Genomic DNA, 26,135 nt, shown 5'->3' on the forward strand with positions numbered 1-26,135 from the left:
TACAGTCTGGCTTCATGATGCCCACACTTAAGATGGCCCCAGTCAATTTCTATTTTATAAAGTGTCTAAATGCTGTAACAACCTAACAAAACGGACCTTAGTTTACAGACTAACTTTACTAGAATACATTAAGCTTGTGTATTACAGGGGTATTTATATTTAAAAAGTGAAATTGTGGCCGGAACTCCGCTTTAGGGCAAAAATAACTAAATGTAACAAGGCTGCTGTTGGTAATGTGATGCCTCAATATGTTTTGACCATTTTGCAAGTAAAAGCTGAATGTAAAAGTTGAATTTCAGTTGGATATAAAAGGGACACGTAAACAAAGCTTATTCATTGATTTTGTTAAGCCTCGAACCAATGTAACCTTGCGTATACCTTGCCAATGCCCTAGAAGCTGAAAATGGATGTAAACCTCAGGCATGAATTATGAAAGAAGCATTTTGTATTCTTCTGCTATTGGCATGAATATTTCTGCCAAGTTTTCCTGACACCAAGAGAAAAAAATGGTACGGGGGGAGGAGCTCCAGGTGATTGACCAGCTTCAGCTCTGTTCCTGTGTGAAAAAGGGGTGGTGGTGTGTGTGTCGTCCCCCCCCCCCCCCCCCCCCCCCTGCAATCGGCTCTGAGCTCTCCTCACTGAGCTCTGCATAGTGTAACTTCAGCTCTCAGAGAAGCTTTATAAATTCTACACTTTGGATGTAGAGAAGAAAGTAGATAAACAGGTACAACTTATGTAGGAGGATTTGTTTCATCTCTGTGTATGACCTGGAGTCAGTCACTGGGTATATGTAAGGGTTTACAACTACTTTAATAAAGTACATTGCTACTCCAGTGATCACCGCTTGCTCTCAGATCCTGTGCTGAGCAGCGGGCCTGATGCATTCTGAACACAGAGGGCTGGCTGCTCAGCACAGGTAGCCGTTAGAGAATGCTTTGCAATTTGTGAATGAATAGCTTTCTCTGATTTGGAGGTGGTGGAGAGATCAGACAGTGACATTACCTGAATTTGGCTTTGTATCATAGTATCAGCCTTTTGCAGCAGAGCTTTGACTAGAAGGGGGGGGGGGCTGCAAAATCAGTTATGTTGCAGTTTGTGTGTGGCAGCAAGGAGCATGTTGGTGGAAGAGAGCAATATGAGATGAAGATGAGCTCATCAGTGCATTGGCTTTTCTTGTAGTGTCCAGTCACAATATTGAGGGTACGGGCAAGGCCTAGTTGTGACATTTAACTCCAGCAGTGTAAAATTGGAACAGTGTTGTGCTAATATGGTAGAACTGTGTAACCCTCAGCAATACAAATCCTTTGGCAGGTAAACAAGCTCCCTTATATATGAACCAATGGCAGAATGTGCTGCTCAAGGTTTTTGGAAGGTCCTCTTCTGTAATCTAACCCTGGGAGTGCGGGCAAGGATGGAGCTTGTCCCAGCCCCAGATATTGATACATAGGAAATAAAGGTCTTATAAGCCGCATATCCCTACCCTGTGAAACGGCCTCAGCCTGGACTCCAACCAGGCTCTGCCCCTGGGGCTTAGTATGATTTCATTTGTGTAACTGTTTGCCTGCAGTTCAACTATAAACTGCGCCTTAAGCGGAGCTGCACCCTAAAGTGCAACTTCCACTCTTCGGAACCCCCCCCCCCCCCCCCCCCCCCACAGTGTCACATTTCGCACTTGTCAGGGGGGTGCAGATATCTGTCCAAGACAGGTATTTGCACACACTCCTGGGAATACACTAGGATGCATTAAGGTGAAAAAACGGGAACCTTTACAAACAATGTTGTTTTCATCTTACCCTTAAAGGAGTTGTAAAGGGAAAAAAAAAAATTGCCTAAAATGAATGTCTGCAAGGTAGACAGACAGAATAGTGTAATGATTCTGTTAAAAAACAAGTAAATACCTATTATATTCCTTCATCTATATCACCTCCGGCATTCTAGTTTGTTCTCTCATTCACTTCCTGGTTTTCATTGCTCGTTCATGTAAGAACTACATTTCCCAGTATGAATTGCGGCACGCCCAGTAATTCACACCTCCTTGAAGTCTCTAACACGTAGAGAGCGTCCTGCCACACAGATGTAGTTCCCAGGAGGGGGCGAGCACGTCACTGACCACCGCAGTAAAGCCTCCCTTCACGGTGGTGAGTAACAATCAGACAAGCAGGAAGTGAACAGAACAGAGAAGAAAATAGAAGAAATAGAGCATTTTCTGAGCAAAAACGAACAATGAGGAAGTGAAAAGAGGAATGTTTGCAGGTAAAGGATGCTTATGAAAAAATAAATAAAAATCCTTTACAACCCCTTTAATGCTCCTTAATGTCAAAGGTGTGGATTCACCACGTGTGCTCATCCAGAGGTGTTGACTATATAAAAACATAACTGTTTAATGTGTATACACTTGTTTTATTGTCCACCGTTTTTATTTTTTTCCCCCTAAACCAGCTAATGAAAACTCCAAGGCGGTTGGACAAGATGCTCCATATGTCATAAAAGTGGTAAGATTTTAGTAAAAAGATTATTATTATTATTATTATTATTTTTTTCCTTGCAGTTTTTAGTGAGGCCTGGAGGGGAGAAACACCAGGGCTTTCCCCATTCTGGGGGTTCCTAGCTCAGGGACCCTCTCTACCGTATTTTCCTTCGGCTCCTTCTCCATATCTTTCCTTTTAATATTTTCTATTGTATTATGAATTTAGTTGTCACTGAAACAGTGAGGCTCGAAATGGGGGCAGATGCATACCTGGAAGCCATAGTTCAGTGAAAGTGTGAGGATGCCACCTCCACATTGCATTGAAATATCCTTTTTTGTGAACTTTTCACTTTTATGATCTTTGTTTACATGGGTATCAAAAGGCAAAAATTAGGAAAATGAAAGGATAAGTGTTTTTAGGGTGGAATTTGTAACATGTTCCCACTCCTGCAGCCTCTCCCCGATCCCCCTTCTAATTGTAACAGGGGGACCGGGGATCTTCTCCCTGCACCCACTGTCACCATTTGATAAGCATGTGGCAATGCGAGGCTTCCGCCCACATGGCCGCATCATTCATTCATGGAGTTCTGTGAATGAATGAACTACAAGTACCAAAATTCTTTGTAGCTGGCAGCTTGTAGTTCTCAATGAACTATCAGGCCACTGGTTAGCGCTCTAGGTAGTTCATTGCTTGTCATATAGTAACTACGATGAATGGGAAGATAGTCTGCAGGAACCTGACATTACTGCTGATCATGAGTGCAAAGCTTTACAGGCTCCTAATAACCAAAATATCTGGGCGTTTTATTTATTTTTTTCCTACTGGACTTACTAGCTGGATGACTCTGCTAAGCTGTAATTTAGTAGAGAAGGGAATGAACTAGATGGGGGGGTAATAGTCCCTTGTTTTGGCCACAATTTTAAATATGTTTTTAAATTGTAGGAAACCGAGCGATTAATGGGCCCCTAATTCTCAGAGCTGAATTCTACCTGCGTGCTGCAAAGCAGAAATGAGTAAGTCTAGCTCAATGTTATATACCAGATGACTAGTTATATTTGTAGCATATTTTTTGAGGGGTATGTTGTTAACTTGGACGTTTTAGGGTCTGCCCTTGACTAGACGCTCTATGCATGACATGCTTTGATTTGTGTGCACACTAAACTGCAAAACTGTTGCCATACGCAGAATCTGCCTCTGCAGATGCCAGCTTGCCCCATTTTGTTTGTATGGTACGATAGAATGTAAATTTAAAGAATTGGCTGCACCAGCCAAAGCTCATTATATTGGACTGTAAACTCTGTAGGCAGTTGCATGTTATAAAATTATCTCTCCTTACTTGATGTCATATTACTGTGAACATTCATGGTACAAGAGATTGCCTGTTTTTAAATGCTTAGGGAAAAAGACAGTCACAGACTTAGAAACGGCTTTCTTGTTATATTGGAGCATTAGAGATTGCTCTCCAGTTATAAAGAAACATTGAAAACCTTCCCCTGTGTTTCAGGTGACTGTTGGGGGCTTTCCAAATGTTACAGGGACTGTTAAAGCCTGCTGCCATCTTTTGGGATACAAAGGCCCCCTTCACATCCTGCCACTCCCACTGTCATGCATTTTCCGTTCTGTTTTGTTTTTACTCTTTAATGTCCTTTTTAGTGCGTTTTTTTTCATGCACGTCTGTAGACTACAATGGGCCAGAAAAATGCAGGTAAATGCATATAATATTAGACATGCCTAATTTTTTTAGAACACAGCGCGGAAATGTGTTGCCATGTTTGTTGGAAACTATCCACATGTTTCAAAAGGTTGCTAATGAGTTGGTTATTATTTTTTGGAAAGTGCACATGGAAGCTTTTCTTCTGTGGCTAAATCATTAGCCCTGTTCACACAGGTGCGACATGCGACTTACAAATCGCACCTGAAGTCACATCTAAATGTCTTTCTGTGGCACCGTCTTAATTGGGATTTAAAAAATAGTTCTGCGCTAATTTGGGCGATTTTAATGTGGGACTTGCATTTACATTTGTGCATGAAATTGTACAGATGTCGGCAAGCCTTAGGTGAAGTTGCACTGTCTTGCGGCTTTGAAATCGCGCTGAAGTAGCATGATTTCAAAGCTGTATTCAGTGTAAACGGAGGCAGCGCCCTATTTTCTCCCAGCTTGACAACTGGACACAGATTCAATGTATCTTCTGAGTAATCCATAGTTCCCGACAAGAACTGGGCAACATGGCAACCACTTATTTGGTCTGTCTGATCTGTCTCATACCTGTCAAAAACATATAAATTCCCAGATCACTTTCCAGCTAGACTGCAACAAAACAGAGTTGTCGCCGTCTAACAAGTCACGTTAAAGGAATATTTTTTTTTTTTTTTTTTTGTAAAATAACAAACATGTTATACTTGCCTCCACTGTGCAGCTCGTTTTGCACAGAGTGTTCCCGAACCCGGTCTTCTGGGGTCCCTCGGCGGCTGTCTCAGCTCCTCCTTGCAAGAGAGCTTGCATGGTGGAAAGCTCTTGCGGGCACGCTCCTGTGATACAGCGGCGGCCATAGCCGCTCACTGTATCACTCGGCCCCGCCCCCCGGCTTGTCGTGTCATTGGATGTGATTGACAGCAGCGCCAGCCAATGGCTGTGCTGCTATCAATCCAACCTAGCCAATCAACGGCCACAGACCAGACTGAGGAGGATGACGGGGGCGAGCGCGGAACTTTTGATGGTCAGGTAAGTAAAACGGGGGGAGGGGCTTAGCAGTACCGTCAAATGTTTTTTTACCTTAATGCATAGGATGCATTAAGGTGAAAAAACATTTACCTTTAAAAACACGGGTTTAGTCGCGCGCACAGACATGCAAACATATATGAGTAAGCCGCAGTGGCCACGTCAAGGCACCCCACTGTACTGCGGTCCTGACGCTATCTTTTTGAGTCTCCCAAGTTGGAGTTCATATAGCAGTGGATGGATTAAGGGCAGGTTTGACTGGACGGAGCCCATCACTCCTTAAAGGCACAGGAAAGCATTGAACACCCAGCAAGGACACAATGGCAGCTGAAGGTATCCAGCGTGTCTCCACACCTAGTAATCTATGTGGGTAGTTCTGTATTGTGAGTGAAGATACTGGTGTAACTTTTCTATTGATTTTTTTTTTTTTTTTTTTTTTTTTTCCTTTTGAAGTTCAGCAATGGACCAACTCTCATAAACTGGACTACCTTGGTGTGCCCAGATACTGGGGCTCTGGACTGCATGAAAAAAGTGGAAACAGGTAATCGAGAGTTCTCAAGCAAAGCCCTCTTTGTTATTTAAATGATTGCTGTTCAGCTTTACAGATAATTTTGCATATTTTAAGACTTTTTTTATTTTCTTGTTAATTTGGCAAGCAAACTGAATATTTGAAGTCCCTGCTTTTACATCTTCATTGGGTAGAATGTTTTATTTTATAAGATGCATTCAGAAAATGTACTTATTTCTGCTTCTTACTTGCAGTTACAGGTTCATGGTGATGGATCGATTTGGGACGGATTTACAGAAGATTTATGAGGGTACTGGGAAACGGTTCCCTCACAAGACTGTATTGCAGATGGGGTTAAGACTGGTAGTTATTTCATTGCTTCAATGTTACTGCAATTGTTGAGTCATTTTCACAGAAATGCACAAACCTTCCCCTTTTTTTATTGGATGACCACAATTCCTTTAATTCCTACACACAGGGTTTAGATATTCTCCTGTCATCACTACCTGGTATTTTATTTTCCAATAGTATCCACACCCAACCAACCCCATTGTAAATAAAGGGGCCTAGACTGTCGTGTGATATTTTAGTTGGAAACCATGATTTGGCTGTCAGTTGAAGTTCCAGAAAATTTGCAGTTATGGAAAACTATAGAAATGGCTGAGCACTAATAGAATTTGTTTCTAAGTTGAACATGAATTTGTACAGCCTTGCTATAAGCATATACACTTACTGGCCACATTATTGCTTGGTAACACATATTGCTAATCGGCCAATCACATGGCAGCAACTCGTATTTAACTTGCTGAAGTTCAAACCAAGCATCAGAATGGGTAAAGGGGATTTAACATGGCATGGTTGTTGGTGCCAGACGGGCTGGTGTGAGTATTTCAAAAACTGCTGATCTACCTGGATTTTCAGGCACAGCCATCTCTGGGGTTTACGGAGAATGGTCAGGAAAAAAGAAAATCTCCAGTGATATTCCACAGTTGTGTGGACAAAAATGCCTTGGTATGCAGAATACCATCTCTGAACGCACAACACACCGAGCCTTGAAGCAGATGGGCTACAGAAGCAGAAGACTACACCGGGTGCCACTCCTGACAGCTAAGAACATTAAATGGGTTAAAATTTTCAGCCTCACCAAAATCGGACAATTTAAGATTGGAAAAATGTTGCTGGGTTTGATGAGTCTCGATTTCAGCTGCGACATTCAGATTGTAGGGTCAGAATTTGGTGTAAACATGAAAGCATGGATCCATCCTGCCTTGTATCACCGGTTCAGGCTGGTGGTGTAATGGTGTGGGGGATATTTTCTTGGCTCACTTTGGGACCCTTAGTACAAATTGAGCATCGTTTAAACACCACGACCTACCTGAGTATTGTTGCTGACCATGTCCATCTATTTATGACCACAGTGTCCCCATCTTCTGATGGCTCCTTCTAGCAGGATAATGCACCATGTCACAAAGCTCCAATCATCTCACCACTGGACAATGAGGACTCCAATGGCCTCCACAGTCACCAGATCTCCATACAATAGAGCACCTTTGGGATGTTTCACATCATGGATGAGCAGCCGAAAAATCTGCAGCAACTGTGTGATGCTATAATGTCACTATGGACCAAAATTTCTAAGGAATGTTTCCAACACCTTTTTGAATCTATGCCATGAAGAATGAGGGCTATTTTGAAGGAAAAAAGGGGGGGGTCCAATCGGGTACCAGGATGTTGTACCTAATAAAGTGGCTAGAGAGTTTATCTTATACCTAATATAGTGTACCTCCACTAATTTTATTTCTAGCCCGTGTCCTTAATCTAATACGGATTTGCACTTTCAGCTGCCTAGAAAAATCAATTCTATTTTAACTTTCATGTTTTGTAGATTGACATTCTGGAGTATATACATGAGCATGAATATGTACATGGAGATATCAAAGCTTCCAATCTTCTCCTTCACCACAAATATCCCAATCGGGTATGTAAAGACAACGGTTATCAAAAGTCAAGTGTCATTTTTCTGTGGTACGGTTGTGCGTCACGTTTTCTTATGTTTTGTGAATTAAGCCTGGTTCACACCTATGCGTTTTTTCTTTATTTGTTTATTTTTTTTGTGCTTTTTGTAGAAACGCACTACGGTTCATTTAACAGGGTTTCCTGTGGGACATTTTCACGTCTATGCCTTTGCCCTTGGGCCCCATTCACATTTAGCGATTTGGGATCACAGGCAGAATGGCTGTGATTCTGCCTGATTTTGAATCTGCGTTTTGGCAGCAATGCAGTGAGAACACGTGTTTGTGCAACATTCATTTGAAATAGCAGCAAAATGCATCGTTCAAACCTTGTCTTCCAAAAAAAGCTCCTGCTCCTTTTTGGGCAAGAAGCTTCACGTGATGCAGCTTGCGGCGATTTAGGTGCATTTAAAAAATCACTGGCACACAAACATACGTGCTGTGTTTTGCCAGCATTGCAGTGAGATTTGTAATCGCAGGCAGAATTATGGCGATTCCACCTGCAACCCCAAATTGCGAGATGTGAATGGGGCCATAGAAGTTTATTTGTATAGTAAAAAAAAAAAAAATAACTCCCCTTCTCATTCCTGTTAAGTGTTTTTACAGGTAATTCTCTTGGCAGTGTCATGTGACCAACATTACCACTTGAAACTTATTAACCAACCCACCTCACAGGCTGCAGGAGAAGATTATATATATATATATATATATATATATATATACACACACATATTATTCTCCAAAAGTATTGGGACGCCTGCCTTTACTGAACTTTTTTTTTTAAATTCAATACTTTTTTTTATTGTTTCCATACATATATAGCAGAGAAAGAAAAAATACAAATCCATATTCTATATTCAGTGCATTATATGTGCATACAAAAAATTAATTGCATAGGTTAAAAATTTCCTTCAATCCCATTCCCCCCCCCTCCCTCCCTCCCTCATATCTTACTTTTAAAGTGCATACACGTTTTTTGGTTCTGTTTCTTTCCTTAGATTATTCTTTACCTAACTTTCCCTGATTAAAGTGAGCGGCCTATTTTACATAACCAGTGCTCCCATATTGCATTAAATTTTTTGAGGTTACCCCTTCTAATCCATGTTCCCCTTTCCTTCCCAATTGTGCTATTCATTACGTTAAACCATTCCTCTACTGTGGGTGGATTTTGTGCTTGCCATTTTAGTGCGATCAATTTCCTCGCCTGAAACAGGCATCTTATAACTGCTACTAATATATCCCTCTGCCCCATTCTCTCTTCAATGCATCCTAATAGACAAACCCTGGCTTCAAGTTCCAGAGTGGTTCCAAAGGTTGCATTTATAATGTCCAGAATCTTAGCCCAATATCTATGCAGTTTTGGGCATTTCCACATCATGTGGATGAGATCCCCTGTATTTTGACATCTAGGACATTTGTCATCTGACTTCCATCCAAATCCATATAATTTCTTGGGGGTATAGTAGACCCTGTGGAGGAGAAACAAATGAGAAACCCGTTGTGAGGGGGCTAATGAAACCACTGTCCCTAGTTCCAGTATCCTGTCCCATTGGTCATTTGTTATGAGTCCGATATCCTCCTCCCACCTCTGTTTATTCTTGCTCAGCTTCTCTTTTACTGAACTTTAATGGCGTCTTAGTCCTTGGGTTCAATATTGAGTTGGCCCACCCTTTGCAACTATAACAGCTTCAACTCTTCTGGGAAGGCCGTCCACAAGGTTTAGTTTTAGGAGTGTGTCTATGGGAATGTTTGACCATTCTTCCAAAAGCACATTTGTGAGGTCAGGCACTGATGTTGGACAAGGTCTGGCTTGCAGTCTCCACTTTAATTCATCCCAAAGAGGTTCTATCGGGTTGAGGCCAGGACTCAAGTTCCTCACCCCAGACTCGCTCATCCATGTCTTTATGGACCTTGGTGTGCAGTCATGTTGGAATAGGAAAAGGCCATTCCCAAACTGTTCCCACAAAGTTGGGAGAATGAAATTATCCAAAATGTCTTGGTTTGCTGACTCCTTAAAGCGGGGGTTCACCCTTAGAGGGCACTTTTCCCCCTTAGATTCCTGCTCGTTTTTACTAGGGGAATCGGCTATTTATTTTAAAATATGTGCAGTACTTACCCGTTTACGAGATGCATCCTCTCCGTCGCTTCCGGGTATGGGCTTCGGGAATGGGCGTTCCTTCTTGATTGACAGGCTTCCGAGAGGCTTCCGACGGTCGCATCCATCGCGTCACGATTTTCCGAAAGAAGCCGAACGTCGGTGCGCAGGCGCAGTATAGAGCCGCACCGACGTTCGGCTTCTTTCGGCTACGAGTGACGCGATGGATGCGACCGTCGGAAGCCTCTCGGAAGGCTGTCAATCAAGAAGGAACGCCCGCTCCCGAAGACCCATACCCGGAAGCGACGGAAGAAGATGCAGCTCGAAAACGGGTAAGTACTGCTCATATTTTAATACAAATAGCCGATTCCCCTAGACCGAACGAGCAGGAAGCTAAGGGGAGAAAATTTTTTTTTTTACAAATGGGTGAACTCCCGCTTTAAAGCGGGAGTTCACCCATAAATTTTTTTTAACCTTTAGATGGATGCTCATTTAGTCTAGGGGAATCGGCTAGTTGTTTTAAAATCCGAGCAGTACTTACCGTTGTAGAGGGCGATCTTCTCCGCCACTTCCGGGTATGGGTCTTCGGGACTGGGCGTTCCTTCTTGATTGACAGTCTTCCGACAGGCTTCCGACGGTCGCATCCATCGCGTCACGAGTAGCCGAAAGAAGCCGAACGTCGGTGCGGCTCTATACTGCGCCTGCGCACCGACGTTCGGCTACTTTCGGAAAATCGTGGCGCGATGGATGCGACTGTCAGAAGCCTGTCGGAAGACTGTCAATCAACTAGGAACGCCCAGTCCCAAAGACCCATACCCGGAAGTGGCGGAGAAGATCGCCCTCTACAACAGTAAGTACTGCTCGGATTTTAAAACAACTAGCCGATTCCCCTAGATTAATGAGCATCCATCTAAGGGTAAAAATAGCAATTTACCGGTGAACATCCACTTTAAGAGTTCCCTTCACTGGAACTAAGGGGCCAAACCCAACCCTGAGAAACAACCCCACACCCTAATCCCCCCCCCCACCATATGATTTGGCCCAGTGCACAAAGCAAGGTCCATAAAGACTTTTAATCAGCGAGTTTGGGGTGGAGGAAATTGACTGGCCTGCACAGAGTACTGACCTCAACCTGATAGAACACCTTTGGGATGAATTTGAGTGGCGACTGTGAGCCAGGCCTTCTCTCCAACATCAGTGCCTGACCTCACAAACGTGCTTCTGGAAGAATGGTCAAACATTCCCATAGACACTCCTAAACCTTATGGGCAGCCTTCCCAGAAGAGTTGAAGCTTTGGGTGGGCCAACTCAATATTTAACCCTACAGACTACGACTGGGATGCCATTAAAGTTCATGTGTGTAAAGGCAGGCGTCCCAATACTTTTCGGAATATGGTGTATATATGCAATTTTATTTGTATGACTGAGCTTTTGATTGACGTACTGTTTATTTATCATATGCCTTGTTTCCACTGCACGGATCGGTTCGGGTCAGAAAGAATGGAGCGGTTAGAATGGGACCGGTCTATTCTGCAGAGCATTTCCACTGCAAATCGGACCATCCGGGACCATGCAAGGTTTAGAAAAAAAGCCTAGCACATCCACCAATCAGTGAGATGTATTTGTAGGTCCGCCCTAATGGAACCGTTCCATTCTCTATGGCCCCACATCTGAAGCAGGACCCAGAATGGTCCGGTACGGTTCGCTTTTATGGCACGCTTTCATAATGGAAACACCCAAAAAAGCGAACCGAACCGAACCGATCCGCTCAGTGGAAACGAGGCATAACATTTATCTAGTGCCTTGACTTCAGTTTTCAGCTACTCTAACATTAAAAAAAAAGAAAGTATTTTTTGCATTATTATCACAAGTGTGTGATGATACTGCCATTAATGCCGGCGTGTTTACCTATGTGATATTACTACCGTATTGACAAAGCTTTTTCACTGAGGGCAAAAGGCACACTTGGCTGTTAACATCACTTGAGGTTGTCACCTGCTACCAGCGCGTGGAAATGGTTTCACCCAAGTTCAGCTTTGCATCTGTCACGTTACAGGAGTGCTGGATTCACTGAAATAAAAGCATTTTGTGTGTGTGTGTGTGTGTTTTTTTTTAAAAACACATAAAAGCACGGGTCTCCGATGATAAAGGGCATGAGGCCAGATATCAGCACAGCAGGGGTCTACAGATTAATGGCTCTTCCGCTGCAAGGAGAACAGCCTTTATATCCAGTGTGTTGAGCTGCTAGAAATCAAGAATGGCTTTGTAGAAAGTTCCTAGTTCTGTCATATTGCACTCAACATTAGCAAGTGAAACACCCAGTTTGTTTTTTTTGAGGAACAAAAAAGAGATCCTCTCCAGTTGAGCTATATACATTGTAAAGATACTGTATAAGAAGATGATTTTATTGCAGTCTAACCCCTCCTGTTCTGATGGAATTGGGGTTTGCCTTACAATGTTCAGCGGCTGCCATATTGCGAGGAAGTGACCTGTGTATGTGGCTGAAAAGTGTTAAGCAAAAGTGTGTAGTCTAAAATTAAAAAGAAAACTGATTTGTATAAAAAAAAAAGTAAAACGCATATACTAAAAGACCTAGAAATTTGATTGTGTTGCAATATCATGGATCACGTGGCCTATGCCATTGTGGAAATAGGAGTCATTGTTCAGGCAGATTGACTGTCTGAATGAAACAATCGTTCTACTAACCCTCTTTAGTAGCGACCATGTGACTAATGCTGTGCCTTAGATTGCATGACTGCACAGATGAAGCACAAGTTTGGATGATTACAGGAGTAGTTATGTTCAAAATTTTTATTCAAATTATCACTGTTGAGGTGTGACAAATTGGTTTTGCAGGATAGTACTGCTGTAACTTTTAAAACTGTATGCAAGACTGACATCCCTTATAAAGTTCAGACAGCGACACACTTTAGTACCCTATACGTTCTGACAACAGGACTGTCAACTGATAGAAGCGATCTAAAAGCTATGCAACAATTGGATCACTTCCACACACCCCAGTGTAAATGTTGCTTCTTCCCCTTCTGCTATTGACCTGGAAGTGGCTGGGGAAGAAGCTAATGGAGTATGAGCTGTGCTCCATTAACTTTAGTGGCGGACAGGTAAAACATCAAGGTCATAAAGACCCCTGATATCTCGCTAAAGAAAAGAGAACCTGTCGACAAAATAAAATCATCACATAGGAAAAAAAAAATTCTCATAAGTGAATGAAAAAAAATTAGAGTAACTCCACTTTTGTTGAGAGAAAAACATTCCCCTCTGGGTGATCTACTGTATGTATATTGCCAGCATTTTAATAAATTTTGTTGCAGATTCCTTCCTCCTTGTTCTGAAGATATCTGTGTCTAGCTGTATCCATGTGGGGAAGTGAGTCTAATGGGAGTGATTTCATAATTATCAATCGGCTGTGCACCTGCAGGGCTCTAATGAGGAAAACTGCTGGGCCTGCATCCTGTTAGCCGTGATTTCCTATTGGAAGTATCTCGCCAAAAATTGCATTTCTGTTGCAGGGGATGCCTGAAATCTGACTTGTATCTTAGTGCAGACTTATGGGAAAATCAGTGAGCCAATCACACAAGCATGAAATTGTTTCTGGGGGGGCGTTCTGTACACAGAACACCTTCAGTTAGCTATATTGCATTTTTTGAATATTACAGAGTGGCTGATTGGAAAGGTAATTTTTTAATAACATTCAATTACAATATGACCTGTGTTGCAATTGTATACGCTCCAATATTCTTCATTTGCTATTTTTTTTCCTCCATTAAAGTGGAGTTACATTTTAAATCTTTGGCACTTAGAATCCTCTCCCAGAAATGTTTTACTTTAGCCAGTTTGATATTTTGTATTACCTTTTTTTTTTTTTTTTTAGCCTTAAAGGGGTTGTAAAGGCAGATTTTTTATTTTTCTTATTGCTTTCTATGCATTAAGATAAAAAGCTTTCTATTTGCAGAAGCCTCCCTAATGTTAACCTGAGCCCCATCTTGATCCAGTGATGTTGCACGAGAGACTTGCATGTCCAGGACTCCCCTTCTCATTGGCTGAGACGGCAGCGTGGTGCCACTGGCTCCTGCTGCTGTGAATAAAAGTCAGTGAGCCAATGAGGAGAGAAAGGGGGTTTGGCTGGGCTGCAACTTAATGGACACAGGGAGCTTTGGCTTTGATTCCCCCATAGCATGCTGCTTGCTGTGGGGCCACTCAATAGGAGGGAGGGGCCAGGAGCACCTAAGAAGGACACAAGGAGGACAAGCGACAATCCATATAGCCCACACTACATGGAGACGGGTTAACAAACCACTATTCTACACCTGTCACCTACTGCCCTTCCCTGGGATCAATCTATCCTATCAATCTATCTTTCTCTTCCGTTCATGAATGGACACAGCAGCCTTTGACCTTAGGGTTATATCCGCTTCCTTCCAGGAGAGTTAGGCAGAAACAAAGCACTTTAAGTGTTAACAACACTTTCCTCAATGCAGCTCCTCCCAGGGGGCGTGGTTCCCCGGGTATAACCCACACCCTGCTCTAGCAGCTCCAGTTTTTTTCTGCCTACCGACAGGAGAGGAAGGCACTCTGGAGTCCTGTACTCTGGAGATTTTTATTATTTTGTTCCTGCATTTTTGAATCCTGTGATTCTTCTATCAACAGCCGACTGGGTGACAGGCTGGGTCTTGACTCTTGTAGTCCCCCCATGTTCGGCCATCGAGCGTGTGCCAGCCCTCAGCTCAGCTCTGGGTCGTCCACGACAGGCCCCATTGCTCCAGGGGCGACCGGGGAACTACATGTTCCAGGACACACATGACCGTTCTCTATGGCTTTGTCACAGTGTGTCTGCCCGACAGCCATGCCATTAGTGGACGTTGGTTCTGTCTGGGATACCTCCAGCCGGTGGTCGCAGGACAGGTAAGTAGTGGCCCCTTGCTCAGGTAAGGTGGTATGGCTGGTGTTTTCCCTGGGGAGGTCGACTGAGGGTCCGCCCTGCTTTCCTCTCTCCCCTTCCTCTCCCTCCTTCCCCTGACTAGGTAGCGGCTGTGAAGGGGGGCCTCCTGGGTTTTCTTTATTACCGCCGGGGCCCGTGTGTTGTTGGGGGACTGTGTTGTTACTCTGGGGGGTGCTGCTGTGTTGTATGAGGTGATTTTTACCTCAGACGGCGGCCATCTTGGAAATCTCTTAGCCTCTTGTGACAGTTTTAGTGCTGTGAAACGCTGTGATTCTTCCCTGAGGTGACAGGCACAGCCAGCACATCAGAGCACACCTCAGGTTTTCAGCTCTCTCTGCAGCTGAGTGGGGTGGTGAGTCCCTGGGAGGCCTCTACTTCTATTTTTGCAGCCAGGAGGTGACTGGTGGGTTGTTCTGTCTTGCAGTACACAGCGGTGGGGCAATATGGAATCTGAACCTGGTGTTTCTGCCCCAGCAATGCCTGAGTTATACGTTAATCCCCCTGCTCCTGCCGCATCTTTTGAGGCAATGTCGGCTGTACTTGAGGCGTTTCTCGCCAGGTTTGAAGCAGCTGGTGCCCAGTAGGGGGGTACTAAGCGCCCCCTCCCTGAGCCTGCTTCTGGGGATGTCTCTGACAATGCAGGCTTAACCCACACGGACTGTGAGGATGACTCTGCCTCAGGGTCAGTAAATAATAGAATTTGTTGGAGCTCTTATTCTGCGGTGCGTGATACTCATAAACTTGAGGATTTGGCTGGAGCACCAGTTGTGCCGGTCCCTTTTGGGTTCCGCAAGCCACCCAGCACCGCAAAAAAGTATTTCCCTGTGCTCCTTATTTGGAGCATTTGCTATGTAAGGAATGGGACACGCCACAAAAAGTTTTTGCTGTTCCTAAAAAACTTTGCGGTCCGTTATCCCTTTGAGGAGGACTTTAAAAAAAATAAAAATAAAGTTGGTCTCTCCTCCATCAGCGGACCCTCCTGTGTCCAGACTGAGTAAAGCCACCACATTGCCTGTGGAAGGGGCTCCCAGTTGTTGCTGCAGAAGCTGGAGGAGCAGGATGCTTCCGAGACCTGCAAGGACCTGGCTGAACAATTGGTTCAGGGTCTAACATTTGTCTGTGAGTCGGCCCTGGATACGCTTCCCTTGCTTTCCAGAGCCTCCGCCTATGCGGTGGTACTACGCCGCCTTGTGTGGCTGAAATGCTGGTCTGCGGACCGATCCTCCAAGAAGGCCTTGGTGGGTGAGCGGCTTTTTGGGGCGTCCCTGGATGACATCATTAAGGATGCCACAGGTGGTAAGAGCACACTGCTCCCACAGTCTGGGAAGGGCTAGGAGCCTCGCCGTAGGCAAGGGCCCTCTTTTACTACCCCAAAGCGTTTTTATTGTGCTGCGGGAAAAAGTTTGCAAGGTGCTAAGGCGCCCGCTGCAGGGCAGAAGCGCCCCTGGTTCCGCAAGCCTGCGGATAAACCTGCTTCCGCATGAACGTCTGCCCCCGCCCAGGTCTCGGGTGGGGGGGGGGGTGGGTGGCGTGCAAAGTCGCGGCTCGATGGAGGTCTCTCCTCTTCAACCGTTGGGTTTGCAAAGTAGTTTCCTCGGGGTACAAGATAACAGTTTCTCTCTTGTCCACCAAACAGATTTTTTCCTTGCAGCCTCCAGTTTCCTCCGGTTCGCCAGCAGGTTCTGTCAGGGGCTGTCCAGGATTTTCTGGTCAGGGGAGTGATTGTGCCAGTTCCCTCGATGGAACGGTTTCAGAGGTTTTACTCCAATCTGTTTGTAGCCCCAAAAAAGGAGCAATCCGTCCAATCCTGGACCTCAAGGCCCTCAATTGCTTTGTCAAAGTGCAAAAATTCAGGATGGAGTCGATTCGCTCGGTAATAGCGGCGCTCCATCAGGGGGACTTCATGGCATCCTTGGATATCATGGACGCATACCTGCATGTTCCCGTACCATTCGGCCTGGCCTAGGCACCACGGTGCTCGTCCTGAGACAGCGAGGGATCGCTATCGTGGGATATCTGGACGACCTTCTCCTGAGAGCTTCCTCGGGCTCAGAATTAGAAGAGGACGTGTCTATCACGTGTCAGACTCTCAAAGAGTTCGGCTGGCTTCTGAATATCCAGAAGTCAGTGTTGGTTCCGTCTCTGCGTCTGGAATACCTGGGCTAGTGCTGGATTCCGCGGAGGCGGGAGTTTTTCTCCCAACGGAGAAACTTCAGAATCTGCGGTGCAGCAGTTGTTGACCCAGAAGTGGTCGTCTCTTCGATTCTGCATGAGGGTTCTGGGTCTGATGGTGGCATCTCGAGGCAGTTCCTTATGCCCAATTCCACACCAGGGAACTACAGAAGGAGATTCTGTCACGTTGGGACAGGCTCCCGTCTTCTCTGGATTCCCAGATTCAGTTGAGTCAACTGGTCAAGTCTTCCCTGGTGTGGTTGCTGACGTTTCCGGGCCGGGAAGTCATTTCTGCCATGTCACTGGACAGTGGTCGCGACAGATGCCAGCCTCTCCGGCTGGGGGGGGGGCGTTTTGGGCACCCAGTCAGCCCAGGGGCGCTGGACTCAGGAGGAGTCTCGCCTGCCGATCAATGTTCTGGAGCTCCGAGTACTCAAGCTGTGCCTTGCCGGGTGGTCCCTGGAGCTGCAGGGCCGACCGGTCAGGATCCAGTCCGACAACGCCACGGCCGTGGCGTACGTCAATCATCAGGGAGGCACATGAAGCTCGGCTGCAGCGCTGGAAGTAGCGCACACCTTTCAGTGGGCCGAACGGTCTGTTCCGGCTCTATCGGCCGTGTACATTCCGGGTGTTCAGAATTAGCAAGCCGACTACTTAAGTCGCCAATCAGTGGACCCAGGAGAATGGTCACTTCACCCGGAAGTGTTTCGGGGTCTGTGCCAAAAGTGGGGCACTCCAGACGTGGACCTTCTAGTGTCCCGTCTCAACCGGAAGGTGCCGAAGGACCTGTGGGCGGACGCGTAAGACGCGTTGGTGGCTCCTTGGGGTCACTATCGACTGATTTACGCCTTCCCCCCCCTCTGAAGCTTCTTCCTCGCCTGCTGCGCAGAGTGGAAGCCAAAGGGATTCCAACAATCCTGATCGCCCCAGACTGGCCGCGCCGCTCCTGGTACGCGGACCTGGTGCCTCTTGTGGCAGACGCCCCCTGGCGTCTACCTCTGAAACAGATGTTCTGTCGCAGGGTACGATCTTCCACCCTGATTTACAGTCGCTGGCTTTAACGGCGTGGCTGTTGAGAACCAGGTACTGATGGACCGAGGCCTGTTGGGCTTGGTGGTCTCTACCATGCTGCGTGCACGGAAGTCTACCTCAAGTAGGATTTACCATTGTACGTGGAAGGCCTACATCTCTATGTGTGAGGAGATGAAGTGGCACCCTCATTCATACATGGTGTCTAGGATTCTGCTGTTTTTTACAGCGGGGAGTGGATCGGGCTCTCGCCTTGAGTATGGTTAAGAGTCAGATTTCGGCTCTGGCCGTTTACTTTCAGCGACCCTTGGCGGTGCACTCCTTGGTGCGTACGTTTGTACAGGGGGTCCGACATGTGGCTCCTCCAGTGCGCCATCCACTACCCCCATGGGACTTGAATTTAGTCCTTTCAGTGCTTCAGGATGCCCCCTTTGGGGACATCCGAAAGATCCCTTTGTTGACTCTGTCACAAAAGGTGTTTTTTCTGGTAGCGATTACCTCGATCAGACGAGTATCTGAACTGGCGGCCTTGTCTTGCAAAGCTCCCTATTTGGTCATCCATAAGGATAAGGTGGTGCTGCGGCCGCAGCCGTCTTTTCTCCCGAAAGTGGTTTCGGCTTTCCACATTAATGAAGACATTGTTCTTCCATCCTTATGTTCTCAGCCGAAAAACCAGAAGGAGGCCACTTTACTTTCCTTGGATGTGGTTCGGGCCCTACGATTGTACTTCTCTGCTACGGCTCCGTTCCGGAAGTCGGACTCACTGTTCGTGTCGATGGCTGGTCCCAGAATAGGTCTGGCAGTCTTGTCGGCCACCATTTCTAGGCGGATACGACAGGTTGTGCTTCAGGCCTATGCCCTAAAGGGGCAGGCGCCTCCCTTTCGGGTTACGGCGCATTCGACCAGGGCGATCGGTGCCTCTTGGGCTTACCGGTATCAAGCCTCTGTGTTACAGGTGTGTAAGGCAGCGACCTGGTCGTCGGTCCACACTTTTTCAGAGTTTTACAAGGTGGATGTGAGTGTATTTTCTGATGCCTCCTTCGGCTGCAAGGTGTTACAGGCGGCAGTTTAAAGTTGGAGTTCCTCCTTTGAGTAACTCCGGTTTTGTTTGGGTTGTAGCTTGGTTTGCTGTGTTTTTCCCACTCAAATTTTTTGACACTGCTTGGGGACGTCCCTAAGGTCAAAGGCTGCTGTGTCCGTCCATGAACGGAAGAGAAAATAGGATTTTTGTACTCACCGTAAAATCCATTTCTCTGAGTTCATGGATGGACACAGCACCCACCCCTCCTTTTTGTTTGTACTGCTTGTTACGAACTGGAGCTGCTAGAGCAGGGTGTGGGTTATACCTGGGGAGCCACGCCCCATGGGAGGAGCTGCACTGAGGAACGTGTTGTTAACACTTAAAGTGCTTTGTTTCTGCCTAACTCTCCTGGAATGAAGCGGATATAACCCTAAGGTCAAAGGCTGCTGTGTCCGTCCATGAACTCAGAGAAATGGATTTTACGGTGAGTACAAAAATCCTATTATCTTATGCCTCCCTCAAAATGGCCTTCATAAAGGAGCATCCGGACTGCTCTGTGCAAAACCACTGCACAGAGCAGGCAAGTATAACATGTTTATTATTTTTAACCTGAAAAAGACAGTTTAGCATCACTTTAAAGTAGTAGTATAAATATTGTATTTGTATTCAGTCCTTGTAAAATATGATGGTATATGGGCAAATCGTAATTGATTTGATTAATTTCATATAAGACTTGGGGTTTTCTAATGCTTCTATCATCCAAATCAAAAATGTAAACATTTAAAAAAAAGAAAAAAAAAAACGCAGTCAGAATCTTCTGATAAAGATTACACTTATCAAATAACTAATTGCCTGTAGTGCCTGGGTATGCTGGGTTCCTCTCTGGTGTCGAATGTTGCATAATCAAAACCATGCCTAATCTTTTTAGGTATTCTTGGTGGATTATGGTCTTGCCTATAGATACAGCCCAGATGGTGTTCACAAGGAGTATAAAGAGGACCCTAGGAGGTGTCACAATGGCACAATAGAATTTACAAGTATTGATGCTCACAAAGGAGTCAGTAAGTATGTTTTATGTACTTTTGATCTCTGGTGTAACTGTAAAGTAAAACTGTGAACCAAAGCCAAAATGTAAGGGTGCTGCTCTTAGCTCGTGCACCCTTGTCCAGGTCTGGTGACTCTCTAAAGGGTGCAGGCTGGGGAGGGTTTGTCTCAGCTCAATGTGTAACATACAGGAAGGGAAGATCCCAAGTGATGCACATCCAGCAAAGCCCAACAGTGTCTTCTTTCCTCCATGACAAAGCTCTGTGAGTGGAACAAAACGCATTGGGTACATGGCCTGAGGCTGCTTTTGCTAAACCTTGTTGGACTTTACTGGATGTGCAACTTGGGAATTTTCCTTCCTACAGTGGGTACAGAAAGTATTCAGACCCCCTTAAAAATGTTCACTCTTTGTTATATTGCAGCCATTTGCTAAAATTTAATTTATTTTATTTCCTCATTAATGTACACACAGCACCCCATATTGACAGAAAAACACAGAATTGTTGACATTTTTGCAGATTTATTAAAAAGGTAAAGCTGAAATATCACATGGTCTTAAGTATTCAGACCCTTTGCTGTGACACTCATATCTTTAACTCGGTGCTGTCCATTTCTTTTGATCATCCTTGAGACGGTTCTACGCCTTCATTTGAGTCCAGCTGTGTTTGATTATACTGATTGGACTTGATTAGGAAAGCCACGCACTTGTCTATATAAGGCTGGGTTCACACTACTACACTACTTTCATCCTACTTTGCTCTGCTACATTGGTCCTACATTTATCCTACATTGGTCCTACATCCATCCTACTTTCATGAACAGGATACTACTTTGGTCCGACTTCAATGATATTCAATGGGCCTGAAGTAGGATCAATGTAGGACCAAAAGTAGTACAGGGAGCATTTTCAAAGTCGGACCGACTTGTGTAGGACGCTACAAGACGCTCTCATAGGGAAACATTGAACACAGAGCAAAGTAGGATGAAAGTAGTGTAGTAGTGTGAACCCAGCCTCAGACCTAACAGCTCACAGTGCATGTCAGAGCAAATGAGAATCATGAGGTCAGAGGAACTGCCTGAAGAGATCAGAGACTGAATTGTGGCAAGGCACAGATCTGGCCAAGGTTACAAAGAGATTTCTGCTGCACTCAAGGTTCCTAAGAGCGCAATGGCCTCCATAATCCTTAAATGGAAGACGTTTGGGACGACCAGAACCCTTCCTAGAGCTGGCCGTCTGGCCAAACTGAGCTAACTGTGGAGAAGAGCCTTGGTGAGAGAGGTAAAGAAGAACCCAAAGATCACTGTGGCTGAGCTCAAGAGATGCAGTCGGGAGATGGGAGAAAGTTGTAGAAAGTCAACCTGGTACGTACTAGGTGTACGTGATCTGGCACAGAGCTGCCACCCTGCTGCAATATATGTGCGTGGGGCGGTCGCTAAGCGGTTAAACTGGTGTGGTGTTTTGTTTGTTTTTTTCATCACGATTGCTGTCCTTGCATCTGCTGAAGCCCCCATGCCAATGTTTGTCCCAATTCTTGTCATGTTCACTGGACAGCTTGGTCTGCATGTAAATGTGAAAAAAAATATAAGGATACGGATTATCTTTAAAACCCAGTACAGTTATAATCAAGTATTTCACTCAGTAATTGTATATACATATTTTTTTGGTGCTAATGTCATTCTCCATCTTGTCTCCTTTAGCCAGACCAATGCATTTATCTGTGCCAAACTATGGCTTGTTTTTCTTTATATAAGTAGATGCGCATATATTTTCTGCATATCTGCCTGTAATGCATAAGTGTATATCCATGTATATAGAATGTACAAATAGTCTCGGCAAAACTCACAGCTTCCACCTAGAACAAGGCAATACCCACGTTTTTTTATTAGCATAGAATGGTACGTATAAAAATGTAAAGGAGACTCCAAATATTGAGCAAGTGTGACTCTTTCCCTTTATAACTTCAGAAGCCTGGATAAGTAGTTCTTCACAAACATCATATTGAAGTGTTTGGCTCAGCTGTTCATTTACTGTACTAAGGGGGTGCTGTTATTGCCGAAGTAATTTGTATTTCTGTCCAAACAACTTGCTAGGCCTCCTACATACAGTATGCAAATTTCCCTGGCATCGTTCATGAATGTGACATCCCTAAAATTCTTAGAAATTAGTCTCCAGACAGATGAAGAAAATAGTTTTATTTTTCATGGCATTAATTGACTGAAGAAAAACAGTCTAAACAGTTCATGTGATTAGTAATTTTCTGTAAATGTAGTCCAATCCTGCAGTATACAGACAATGCTAGAATGTGGGAAGACACGTTTTTTCTTTTGTTTCAAAGAGGGACGCAGGGTGTTTTTCACCTTTTTGGGTTATACTGCCACCTACCGAATGATTGAAAGGTAAAAAAGGAAGAGAAGTGCCAGGCAAATCCTGGTGCAGCATTATTTTATTTGATTAAAATACAAATTGTTGACAGTATAAGCTGTACTTGCATAGTGCTAGTGAGGGTAGGTGCTTGGCACACACAATTGTAGGCCAGCCCAAGATAACTCCTCTTACTACCACCATGCCTCGGCTTTTAGCTAGCGTCTTGGGGGGCTGGGCATATTTTACTTTTCTCTTTAACCTCCCTGGCGGTATGATTATTTCAGAAAAAAAGTGCTGAAAGCGGTACCATTATTTGCAAGGAAATTTGGCGTTTTATACTGTAGGCCTGTAATTCTTAGGAATAACTCATTTAAATCTGACCAAACAAGAGTCTAATAGGCATCCCGGGTATGACATTTTTTTTAAAACAAAATTTAAATTATAATATAAATAATTATAACAAATAATATAATTCCAATAAAAATTATTCAATAATGTAATCAACTAAAAATCACTGAAATTTGCTCAGTTGCAGAATTGTTGCTGTCATTATTTTATTTTTTTATGACGAATTTCCCCACAAATCGCTATCGCACAATTCTGCAAGTGATTATAATTTATTATCGCTGTTTTCTAGCGGATCTAAAACCATTTTTGACATAAAGGGACACTTTTGGTTGCTATGGACAATATACAGTTGGCAGGGAGAAAGAACCATTTTTATTATATAAAAGAACATGTAGGGCACTGGACATACCACTAGGGACAAGGGGGGTGTGTATTTTTTACATACAGTATACTGTAATCTTATAGATTACAGTATTGTATGTATAGTGTTTGTTTACTTTTTTTGAATTTGGCACCGATCTCCGCTCCCGTGCGTCGTAACGTCGCAGGGAACGGAGATCGACGGCACACGGGGACACTGTGTGAATCGAGCAAGGTCCTGCTCGCTCACACAGCGCGATGGCACCGCTGGATCCAGGAACAAGGTAAGCCAGCGCGCGCTGCAGGCTCTGCATAGCTACCCCGAGCGTGACTCGGGGATACCGATTTTTAGCACAAAAAATCCACCCCGAGTCACACTCGGGAATACCGCCAAGGGGTTAATCCAAGATTTTTTTACGCCACTGCTTGAGTTTAGTCTGAACATGGAAAGAAGCTGTCAGTGCCAGCTCAATCGGCACCGGCCAGGACATTCCCCACCCACAGTTTGCAAGTACACTATGGGACAGGGATGTTTGTGACATCACTGATCTAATATTGCCATATGACTATATTGTGTCAGTGATGTCCGAAGCATCCCTGCCCCGAGCAGTGCCCCCCCAGCCTCAGCTGATTGGGCCATCACTGACTGCTTTCTTTTGAGTTGAAACCAAACCCAGCTCATCCCTCATCTATATGGTAGCCTATAAACCTAGCCCACTCTTCAGTCTTCAGTCTTCAGTTTTGTGTTTGTGTCTGAAGGTGATTGACCTTTTATCCCTCTCAAATCAAATCTTCACTGTCTTCTAATACCAACATAGTAGCAGTGTATCTGGATAGGTGCAACATCTGTAAAACACTTGGGAGCTGTACCCCATAAAAAAAGCAGACAGCTTGTGGAGTGTAAACCTTCCCCCACCTCCCTTTTCCCTATATCCTGCTGCCACTGCTGTAAGAGGGTTACCCTTGAAGGCCCAGCCCTGCAACCAGCTCTTGCTGCAGTATGTCTGACTGCAGCTAACTAAACTCACTCTGTAGTTCAGGTGTTCTTAGCGTAGTTGCTCTCAGCTGTGCCTTTCATGCTCTAGAAACATGTCATGGGGCAAACTTCAGAACTACTCTAATCTCCATTCACATGTGCAGACTCTTGTGACTAAAAGCTTAGACAGCTAAAACTGCTTGTAAAAGGCGCCTCACGAGTATGCCTTTTATCAGAGGTCACAGGTGGGAAGGTTTTACTTCCACAGTAGAAGGTCCTAAAAGAACCACCTTCAGAAGCCCCTAGCACTGCAAATTGCAGGGGTCCACTTTAACTAGGTTTTAAATTTAGTTACCAAGTTCAAACATTTCTTTTGGTGCAAGGCTTGGCCTACCAATGCCACCAAGCCTCCCCCAAAGCACTCTTCACAACGAAGGGGTACCCACTACTCCTAAGAGTGGGGGGATGTTTGTAACAATTTGCCTCTCTGCCTCCCAGATGGTCCCATACTTGTATCAATCTGTTTCATAAGGTTACAAAACATCTCACTGGTTTCTTCTTTCAAATTAACAAAAAAATGCTCAAGCACAGTTAATTTTTTTAAATGCCCCAGTCCACTTCTTGTCCCAGGAAGTCGTGCTGGTACCACCACAAGACGGGTTCAAAGAATTTTACTCCAACCTGTTCAAGGCACCACAGCCCAACTGTGGTATTTGTCTAATTCTGGACTTGAAATCCCTCAACAATTTCCTTCAAATTCCAAAACTTCACATGGAATCTGCAATCTCTGTATTTGCCTCTCTGAGACGAGGGGAATACATGACATCTGTGGACTTTCAAGATGCCCATCTACATGTTCCTATTTACCCACCTCATCAGCACTTTCTGCGATTCACATTGGTAGACAACCACTTCCAGGTTGTTGCACTGCCCTGTTGCCTATTCTTTGCTACCAGTGTGTTGAAAGGTCCTAGCACCTCTGCTTTCCCTGCTCCAGAACTCGGGACATCCAAGTCAAGACTTTCTTCTGAAGGACTTGGCTCCCTGGCAGCCCTCATAAAATGTCAAGACAATTTAGATGCTTCAGGCCGTTGGTGAGGTAAACAATGTCAACAATGTCTTCTGTCCAGCCTTTCTTTTGTCTGGAATACTTGAGCCTGGTCCTGGACACATCCCAATCAGAAAAGAAAGTTCTCTCTCCAAGTGTACATGGTTGAGAATTGATCTGAGAATCATGCCACATTGAGATTTTCCATCCGAGTTCTAGGCTCAATAGTAGTAGTCTTCGAAGCCAGTACCATTCACCCAGTTCCATCAAGAACTCTCTCCAGAAAAAGCTTGTAGACCTAGGACAAGCAGGCGACTTCTCTTGGTTTGGCAATGTGTCTATCAAGCCAAGCAAAGCACTTCCGGTCTTGGTGGATCACCACCTCAATCCTAACAGTGGGGAAGTCCTTCCTTCCTATAGCTGAAAAGTTATCACAACAGACACAAGTCTCTCGGGTTAGGGAGGACTGTTCCATTTTCTATCAGTCCAAGGAACATGGCCATTTAGGGAAGCCAAGCTTTCCAGCAACTTGGAGCTCAGAGCAGTCAAGTTGACCCTAAAGCATTGGAATCCCTTCTGAAGGGATATCCAATCGGGGGACAGTCCCAGTAGTGTCACAGTGGCTGGCTACATCAAACATCAAGGGGGCATCAAGAGTCTGGCTGACCAGATCATCTCTTGGGCAGAAACCTGCTGTCCAGCAATCTCTCAAGTCCACATTCCATGTGTACAACTGGAAAGCAGATTATCTGCTGCCATTCACTGGATCAAGAGGAATAGGCTCTTTATCCAGATGACTTCAATCTGATTTACCAAAAATAGGGCATTCACAATGTGGACACCCTTTTCTCAAGATAAAACAAACCAGGGATCCTCTAGCTCTAGCCTCTGGTGCCTTGATAATCCTGTGGTCTGTTTAGGCTAATTTATGCCTTCCCTCAAGTGAAAACTCTATCGCGTCTGCTCAGAGTAAGAGAGAAACACGGTGGTTCTAATTGCTACAAACTGAC

General features: G+C 44.8%; 2 protein-coding genes across 2 annotated transcripts in view; both read left to right on the forward strand.

Annotated features, from left to right (window-relative positions):
* Positions 1 to 2,711, forward strand: part of KLHDC1 (kelch domain containing 1) — a 27,858-nt gene extending 25,147 nt beyond the window's left edge. The window contains 1 exon segment of the mRNA XM_040333203.1: positions 2,694 to 2,711. Within this exon segment, the coding sequence (XP_040189137.1) occupies positions 2,694 to 2,711 (18 nt within the window).
* Positions 2,712 to 3,404: 693 nt separating this feature from the next.
* VRK1 (VRK serine/threonine kinase 1) overlaps positions 3,405 to 26,135 on the forward strand; it is a 44,443-nt gene continuing 21,712 nt past the window's right edge. The window contains exons 1-5 of the mRNA XM_040333489.1: positions 3,405 to 3,481; positions 5,641 to 5,728; positions 5,950 to 6,058; positions 7,581 to 7,673; positions 19,913 to 20,045. Coding sequence (XP_040189423.1) covers positions 3,478 to 3,481; positions 5,641 to 5,728; positions 5,950 to 6,058; positions 7,581 to 7,673; positions 19,913 to 20,045 — 427 coding nt within the window. The 5' untranslated portion in view covers positions 3,405 to 3,477. The remainder of the gene's footprint in view (positions 3,482 to 5,640; positions 5,729 to 5,949; positions 6,059 to 7,580; positions 7,674 to 19,912; positions 20,046 to 26,135) is intronic.

This window comes from Rana temporaria, chromosome 13 (genome assembly GCF_905171775.1).
Source record: "Rana temporaria chromosome 13, aRanTem1.1, whole genome shotgun sequence".
In the NCBI taxonomy this organism is placed as follows: domain Eukaryota; kingdom Metazoa; phylum Chordata; class Amphibia; order Anura; family Ranidae; genus Rana; species Rana temporaria.